Genomic DNA, 9,682 nt, shown 5'->3' with positions numbered 1-9,682 from the left:
GTGTTGTGTTGATTATCGAGAGATAGGGTGAGCTCTTGGAGTTGGACTTACCTATTTCTTTCTATCTTTATATATTCAATATTTTCTTATTGAGATAGATGTTGTTGACTATTCTAAGTCCATAAGTTGTATTATTATTAGATGCTTTTATACTGGCTCTACCATGTTGTGGGAAGGTTTCTTGTATCAAAATTTTTTATCTATATAGAATAATTTGCTTATTTATATGTTGTATTCTTTAAATTCACCTTATGTTTGATATTTTTCACCAAATTAACCCATTGAGTTAGCTCTGGGTTAGGGTTTGGCATACCTACTGGCAGGATTTAGTAAGTGTCATCATGACTCATAATTTGGGTCGTGACAAATATGGACTTCCATACTGGATTACCTTGTACTGATTCACAACATGATTCAATTTGGGTTATTGTGGACCGAATGACTAAGTCAGGCTATATCTTGCAAGTTAGCACTTTAGATTTGGCCGAAGATTATGCTAAATTCTATCTTAGGGAGTTGGTGATTTTGCATGGAGTCCCTTTAAATATTATTTCAGATAGAGGTACCCAGTTTACCTTCTAATTTTGGAAAACTTTTTAGAAGGTTCTTGGTACTCAAGTTCATCTTAGTACGGCTTTTCACCCGCAGATAGATGGTCAAGTAGAGAGGACCATTCATACTTTAAAGGATAAACTACGAAAGTGCGTGATTGATTTCAGGGATAGTTGGGATAATCATTTGTCATTGATTGAGTTTGCCTATAATAACAGCTATCTCATATTAGTTGGTTTGAGGTTAGTGAAGCTTTTTTAATAGGGACAGATTTAGTGGATAAGGCAATTCAAAAAGTTTAGATGATTAGGGAAAGGCTGAAAACTACTCAAAGTAATCAGAAATCTTATGTAGATCTGAGGAGGATGGAGCTTGAGTTTGATATTGGTGATTTTGTCTACTTCAAGGTTTCTCCCATAAAGGGGTGAAGAGGTTTGGTAAGAAAGGAAAGCTCACTCCTCCCTATGTTGGTCTTCACAAATTTTTGAGTCGGTATGGTAAGGAAGCCTATGAGTTAGAGTTGTTGACAGATTTAGCATCCGTTCATTCCTTTTTCAATGACTCCTTGTTAAAGAAATACATTGGTGACCCAGCGTCAGTAGTCCCTTTAGAGAGTATAGGTGTGAAGGATAGTCTCTCTTATGAAGAGGTCCCAATTGAGATCCTTGATCATTATATTCGTAGGTTGTTGAATAAAGAGGTTGCTTTAGTAAAGGTTCTATAAGGAAATTTGTTGGTTGACGGAGCTACTTAGGAAGCAGAGGCAGATATGATGACCAATTACCCCATCTTTTCTCTTAAAACACAATTCAAACTTGAGGTAATAGTTTTCTTAATTAATTTATTCATTTAATTCTATCACAAGACACCCCACTATTTTTATGTCATAGCATGAATGTATGAGTTTGGTTTAATTTATGTATCAATTATAGATTCAGATATAAATATATTATTCATCCCATAAGAGTTCAGCAAAAACTACAGCTTTTTCCTAGTATTTCAGCATAGTTAATTTCATTGGGGATGAATCATCCTAAGGGAGAGATATTGTAATACCCCAAGTTTTTAAGCTCTAGACTCACCGACATATACATAAATAAATTAGTTGTTCAATGCCATCAGTCTTACCTTAATCCGATATCATAGTTAAAAGTTAGGGAAAAACTTTTAAGGAACTGTCAAATTGCCAATGACAATGACTTTAGTAATGACTTGTTGCTAGGACATAAAGAGTAATAGTGAAGATTCATTATCACAATATTAAGGGACTAAAAATTTTAGTGCAGTGACGACGAGTCCAGCATACAACTCATTATTAGTTTGAACGAGTTATTAGGTGGACCTATATCACAATAGTAAGGAACCTATGAAATTAACTCCTTGACTACGACTCTTCATGAAGGCTCAAGGTTAGGCTAAACGAATCATTAGAAGAGGCCATTGTCATAATAGTGAAAAACCGACACTTAGGCCCTTAGTTCATGACTCCAAGACACGACTCATGACCAAACTAAATGAGTCATTATCTGAGTTGTTCTGACTATTTCTAGAAAATTTCTAAACAACTTTAGAAGGGTTGTTTTCTCTTTTACTACTCTTTAAATATTAAATCAACATCGTTTAGACTTTCCCAAGGCTATAATATAAGGGGAAAATATCCCAAATTCAGCTTATATTGGTTAGTTTCCCATCTCACATACTCAGTACATTCAAAGTACTTATTGCACACTTTTCAAACACTTTATTGTCTTTTAATATAGGCTTTGATGCTCATCGCCCAGATCATGTTTAGTACTATTTGGTACCATATTTAGCAGTAGTGTTTGGTGAGTCCTCATCATCGAAGCTAGTTATCAGTATTTGCTTTCACCATTTTTTTTGTTTAAGTCAGCTGGAGTTTGTTGGGGGCATGTTCCAATATCTCATATTAGAAGGGGCTTTATGATAGATAGTTAGTAATATTTCATCATGTTGGGTATTTTTAGATAGTCTTATTTTTGGTAACCAGTATTTCATTTATTTATTACTATTTCACTTTAGTTTAGCTTTCACTCATTATGTTATTTTGTCAGCATTCTTAGTGTTATGCTAGGCCATCGGTTAGCTTGGGGTCACTTGTGACTCTAAGCTTTTTGTTATAACAATGGGGCAATCTCGGGTTTTAATGAGCCTTTGGGTCATTTTCTATATTTCCACTTATTTTTGCCATTAGAGATTTTCCATAGCTACCCCAAGTATTTACGACTTGCTAGAACTAAAAGCTCGATCACCAGGAAGTTCATTTTATTTTTAGAGTCAATTCCCAATTTAGAAGTCTTCGCTTGTTCCAAATGGCAACCAGGCAAAAAACCAGTAAAATGATCTGTGATGCAAATACAAACTGCACCAACAACTCTAGAATATTGTTTAGGCTAGGTAGACCTTTGGTTTGGTTTCCAATGCACCCGAACTCATTTTGACCTATTGGTCAGAAAGTTGAAAAATTTGAAGGTTAGGTGTGGGACCCATATTTGGTCGAAATGACCTCTAATAGAAAATCCAACTTTGCTAATGTATCTAAAATGTCAAATTTAGTATGGTTAAATAGTTCATCTATCTAATTTGGATATCGAATGAATCCTGAGGTGTCATTGAAAAACATGGAAAATTTTCAAATTTTATTGGTACTAAGGTGTGTGTGATCTCATAAAAGGCATCATGATCTCCCTATGATGATAGTCATATAAGGGTCACGATTGCCATTGTGTGATCTCCACGCCTGGATGGTAATTGCAATACCTGGGTGCCTAAGTTGGATATTTAAAGTCCTTTTAAGCCTTGTTTTGGGCACTTTTCTCTCATTCTAGAGACCAAGAAACCCTAAAATGGTGTTCTAACTCAAATTGAGTCTTCATAGTGTCTTTGGAACTTATTTAACATATATTTCCATGATTGACAATGGATTTGAGGTATGAATCTATCAAGACTCAAAACAGGGCATAGCCGTGACGGGTATCTTAAGTCCATCGAGGACTGGAGACCACCTTCTTTGCCTAGTCAATTAGAACTCTAAAACAGAAAACAACTAATACCCAGTCAGTGGATGAATTTTGAACATATATCAAGATAGAGTAAATGGTAACTCGAAGTCTCAGAATGTCAACAACCAATACCAAGTCTACAGTAATCCCCAAGCCTCTAAACCAAATAATAACCTACATTGGGACACGCCCCCGACCCTACCAATGACAATGATAATGTAAATGTAAAGTCTTCTATTCTAATTTATGGAAGGGACACTGATAGAATGATTAAGTCTTTTAGAGAATGGAAGCTCACCACTTCATGTCAAATGACCGACTCTGAGATAACCTAGCATTACATGAGAAAAGTAGAAGTTCGTTTGGACCCTGTATCATTTGGGGATACAATATCTGGAGATGATTAGTAGGGTGAGAACTATCATAGAACTCAGGATAAGAATAAAGTAATATTAGTCAAAAGTTAAATTTCAAAATCACTATACATATTCACATACATGCATACATATATATGAAATAGATGTTTGGTGTTACATCCTGGATTTTGGCCGTAGAAATTTTCCTTAAAATCCATTCTCCGGACCCAATACTACTCTAGGGTATGAGTAGTATGCTGCGGTATGGGTGGTATGGTCTTGTCTTAAGCTGACTAGTGTTAGTTGGTAGGATAGATTTGATCATTAGAATGGTCATGAATTAGGGGTATGAGTATAAGGATTGATAGGAGTCATATCAGTGACTCGTATGGTGGGTAGTGTTTGATCCTCTTAGTAATTCATTCTGTCAGGGATATGAATCATGGGTAAGGATCATATACTAATTTTATGACTTGGTTGGATGAGTCGTATGCTAGACAGTGTCTAATCCAAAGGTTAATGCCTGGGTACGACTGGTAAAAACCAATCATAAGGAAGGGTAGACTCGTAAAGGGGTCAATCATATCCCTGTGATGGGTTTTTAAGGGACTTAAGTGGGGGTAGTTTGGACATTTCTCTACTTACCCTCATTATGACCCACGACTTCTCATACACTTAGGAGGTTATTTACCCTATTATTCATTTCATGAACACTTAGAAAACTATTTCTGAACACATCATAATTCTCTTAAGAGCATTTAGGGTAACAAAGATAGGGTTTTAACTTAGGGATTGCTTTGGGGCTTTCTTTGGTGATTTTCTTCTATTATCTTGCTCGACTTAAAGTATGTGTCTCGTCCCTACTTATTACTTCTAAGAATGCATGGATTTTATGAAAGTTTTTATGGTTTCAATATTGCATGGTTTATGGTTTCAACTACTAATTAGGGGTTTTGTTTAGAATGTCTAGGTTATGGTTTCCTATGGTTAATTATTCTTTTATATACATCAATTATTGTTTTGGGTAATTGGATTGCATAGTAATGATTTAATGGTCTTTGAAATTAGTTTTGGTTATATTATGCCCCTAAGGTGTTTGATAAAATACTTATAAAGATATGTTCATTGCATTGACTTCTTTAAATGGAACTCTTTTTTGTTTTCAGCTTATATATGAAACTCTCAATGGCTTACAAAGGTTAAAGCCTAATTGGTTATACTTGCGAAGAACATGGTAGTCTCCCAAGAGGTTAATATGGTAAACAAAAAGGTCACTTGAGAGTCCTCTTAACCAAAATAGTTTGGCTATGGATAAATCTTGCAAGTATGGTCTGTATGATGATAGCACTACAAATTGTCCTTTGTTAATAAATGGTAATTGGGTTGTTTAGACATGTCTTTAATTTGACCATTAATGGTGGGATGTGTAACTAAGTCATGGAAGGTAGAGATTTTAGGGGGACCAAAACTGGATACTTATATTTGCCGATATAAGGGGTGTTCAATGACCACGTGCGATTTACATTTTATATTGAAGGGACGTACAAGTCATCCCATAGGATATTTCTCGATTTTACGACTACACGCATTGGGACTCTTTCAGCTGAGGGAGCTGAACCCATACGGCCTATGGGTGTGGTTAAACGGCAAGGTTATACGACCCAGGTAATGGTTTTAAATACATGGTAAACCTAAATTCCCTTTCGCAGCACTTATATATATGTATGGTTGTATGCATTGTGGATGGTTTTACTTGGTTGTTTAAATGGGATTACTTTATCCTTATCCTGAGATACATGGAAGCGATCATTCACTAATCTGTCTACTAACGGTCGTATACCCAAGCTATCCATGAATCAGTTGTTTGACTTCTTCTATATAATAATTAACTCAGGAATAGCATTTAGATTTAAGTGGTGAGCTTCTATCTTTTTGGAAGGCTCTATTTCATGATATAGACATTCTTGGACATTTTGTTTTTGTTTTAGAAATTGGTTTTTGCCATGGTTGAGGGTATGTCCCAACCGGATATTTGTATTCATTTGGATAGAGGCTTTATGGTACTTCTAGGGTTAGAATAGGTGGGATCGGTATTGGTGTCAGCCTTAGCATTAGAATAAGTTTGGAGGCTGGCATCATCAGACATGATTTCTCACTGTTCCATCGTATCATTATCAAATTTCATTTTGATATTCTCTTTGGTTTGGTATGGTGTAGATAGTTGGTTTGGTGTGGATAGACTCGATTGGGTCGATCACTGTTGTGACCCTATCTTATAGTCTTTATAAGAGCAATATACAATCTTATTATATGCTTGAAATATAGCTCATCTAAGATTGTGAAAGGTGGTTAGGTTGGGTTAAGGGGGCAGTCCCTATTCTTGGTTGGAATTGGGATCCTATTACATCTAGGACCTAGATTGGGTCATGACAAGTTGGTTTCATAGCCAGGTTCATGGTCAACTTAGAAGTTTACAAAGTCATGTCGTGTAGAGTCTTTTTTAAAGGTGTGAAGTGTGTCTAACTTATAAGAGAGAGGCTGTGAGATATTTAGGAATGTTTCACTTTCTTGAAATTCTTAGTCCTAGAATCTTCTCAAATCCTTTGTTATTTGTCTTTCAGATTATTCATCCTAGCTCTGAAATACAATGAAATTTTTCCATCCCTTATGGGGATAATGCTAAAGGGGTACCTCCTACGTTTTGATTACATCTTTGATATCATGGTCTTATTCCTAATTTTATTAGAGTTCTTCCTACTTCTCCTCAGGTCCCTTGGGGTAAAATGACAAACAGAGAGTTTTGTCAGTTTATTCAAGTTATTACTCAAATGGTCGTTACTAATGTTGAGCAGAGAGAAATTAGTGCTTTGTCTATTGAGGTTACAAAGGTTGGTCAATTTATGAAGATGGTTCATCCTACTTTTATGTGAGTAAAGGTGGAGGAAGACCCACAAGGCTTCTTGGATAAACTGGAGAAGATATTTCAGGTTATGCAGGCTTCTAATATGGAGGGAGTTAGCTTTGCGTCTTATCATATTAAAGATGTTGCTTATCAGTGGTATAAAGAGTGGGATAGAGATAAGGGTGATATGGAAGAGTAAGGGTTATGGCAGGCCTTTCCTAATCCCTTCATGGATTATTTCTTTCCTCAGGAGTTGAGGGAATTTAAAATGGAAGAGTTTGTGTACATCAAGCAAGGAAGGATGTCTGTGAGGGATATGCCTTGAAGTTTCATTAGTTTTCAAGGTATTCTCCTAATTTGATGGTTTTTATGAGGTCGAGTATGAAGAAGTTTCCTTTCGAGTTGAATAGAGATTTGATTTAAGAGAGAAATAATGCTTTACTCATTATGGATATAGACATCTCTAGGTTGATAGTTTATAAACAATAGGTTGAGGACGAGAAGAGAAGACAGGTAAAATTTGAGGATATGCAAGAGAAGTGGGGTAGGTTTTCTAATCAAGAAAGTGTATAGTATCAAGGTGGTAGAGATGGTGGCAAGTGGTAAAAAAGAAGTAGGGAAGTTCTGGTTCTTTTTCTACTGTCAGTGCTCCTTACCCACAGTAGTCGGGCGATAGGCATCACCAAGGTGGTGATAATTCTCGAGCTCATGTTGCCCAATCTCAGGTGATTGGAGGTCAGTTTATTTTTTCATGTCCTCTCTATTGGTTTAGTAGTCGTTCACATAGGGGATTTTATGAGAAATGTAGAGATACATGCTTCAAGTATGGTCAGGTAGGCCATAGGCTCAAGGATTGTCCGGTCAACAAGGTTGCTACAGGGGCTAATAATATTTTGGTGGTTTCACCTTCTACTCCGACACCTGGTGGTGTGGCATCTGCTTATGTTACTGCTCTTAATTCTAGTATTGGTCAGAATAGGTTGTATGCTTTGGTGTCGCAGCAAGAATTCGAGGCATCACCTGATGTTATTACTCGTATGTTATAGCCCTTTTCCCGTGACATTTATTATTTGCTTAATCTGGGCTCCACTTTTTCTTATGTGACTCCTTATATAGTTGTCTTTTGGTTTTGATCCAAAAATTATTTTGGACCCTTTTTTTGTTTTTACCCCAGTAGGAGACTCGGTTATTGCTAAACGGGTCTATAGAGGGTGTATCCTCTCTATTGGTGATAGGAAAACCTTGGTAGATCTGTTTAAGTTGGGGATGGTGGATTTTGATATGATTTTAGGCATAGATTAGGTGCATTCTTGTTATGTATCTTTAGACTGTCGGACTCCTAAGGTCATCTTTAGATTCCATAGTGAGCTAGAAATAGAATAGAAGGGTTGTTCTTTAGCTCCTAAGGGAGATTTATTTCTTATCTTAGAGCTTAAAGGCTAATCTCTAAAAGATGTTTGTATCACTTGGTCCGAATTAATGATTCCAACTTAGAAGGTCCTTCTTTGCAGTCAGTTTTGATAGTTAATGAGTTTCCAAAGAACGTTTTGAATGATCTTCGTAGTGTTCCTCTGGATAGGGAATTAGAGTTTTGTATTGATTTGTTTTTGGACACTCATTCAATATCTATTCCTTTGTATAGAATGGCTCTGGCTGAGTTAAGGAACTCAAGTAGAAAATTAAGGATATTCTAGATAAAGGGTTTATTCATCCTAGTATTTCTGCATAGGGTGCACTGATGCTGTTCCTGCTTAAGAATGATGGTTCCCTTTGGATCTGCATTGACTATAAGAAGTTGAACAAGGTAATGGTCAAGAACAAATATCCTCTTCCAAGGATAGATGATCTATTTAATCAGTTACAGGGTGCCAAGTACTTTTCCAAGGTAGATCTTCAGTAAGGGTACCATCAGCTAAAGATTAGGGAGGTGGATATCCCTATGATGCCTTTTCATACTTGGTATAGGCATTTTGAGTTCTTGTTGATGTCATTTAGGTTGACAAATGCTCCAGCAATATTTATGGATTTATTGAACAGGGTGTTAAAACAGTATATGGATCTCTTTGTTATTGTGTTTATAGATGACATTTTAGTGTATTCAAAGAGTAAGATGGATCATGCTAGTCACCTCTGTGTGGTGATATAGGAGTTAAAGGAACAATGGTTGTTTTCTGGGTTCTCTAAGTGTGAGTTTCGGTTGAATGCAATGACTTTCTTAAGTCATATTATTTTTAGTGAGTGGATAACGATTTATCCTTAAAAGGTTGCTGCGGTGAAAGGGTGGCCTAGGCCCTTGACTCTATCTGATGTTCAAAGCTTCTTGGGTTAAGCTGGGTCATATAGATGGTTTATGGAAAGCTTTTCGTCGATGCTACTCCTTTGACTACGTTAACTCAAAAGAAGGTTAAGTTTTCTTTGTCAGATGCATGTGAGAGGAGTTTTGAGAAGTTAAAGGATAGGTTGACTTTGTCTCTGATTTTGACTTTGCCAAAAGGCAATGAGGGGTTTGTGGTTTATTGTGATGCACCTCGAGTAGGGCTTGGTTGTGTTTTGATGCAGGATAGAAAGGTGATTTCCTATGCTTCTAGACAGTTGAAGGTGCATGAGAAGAATTTTCCTACTAATGATTTGGAGTTGTTGGTGGTTGAGTTTGCTTTGAAGATATGGAGGCATTATCCGTATGGTGTTCATGTGGATATCTTTTCGGATCATAAGAGTCTTCAGTATGTGTTCACATAGAATGAGCTTAATCTCAGGCAAAGGAGATAGCTTAGATTCTCAAGGGTTATGATATGAGTCTTCACTATCACCCGAGAAAGACTACCGTGGTTGCTGATACTCTTAGTAGGTTG

The 9,682-nt window shown here is 36.5% G+C and overlaps 1 protein-coding gene across 1 annotated transcript; it reads left to right on the top strand.

Moving 5' to 3' along the window:
* Positions 1 to 6,756: 6,756 nt before the first annotated feature.
* Positions 6,757 to 7,876, top strand: LOC124885751. The gene is made up of 3 exons (XM_047394001.1): positions 6,757 to 6,816; positions 6,865 to 7,025; positions 7,606 to 7,876. The coding sequence occupies exons 1-3, from the start codon at positions 6,757 to 6,759 to the stop codon at positions 7,874 to 7,876; spliced, it is 492 nt and encodes a 163-aa protein (XP_047249957.1).
* Positions 7,877 to 9,682: the final 1,806 nt, after the last annotated feature.

The sequence above is a fragment of the Capsicum annuum genome, chromosome 7 (assembly GCF_002878395.1).
Source record: "Capsicum annuum cultivar UCD-10X-F1 chromosome 7, UCD10Xv1.1, whole genome shotgun sequence".
Lineage (NCBI taxonomy): Eukaryota > Viridiplantae > Streptophyta > Magnoliopsida > Solanales > Solanaceae > Capsicum > Capsicum annuum.
Note: the sequence above shows the minus strand (reverse complement) of the source record. Positions and strands in the feature narration are given on the sequence as shown.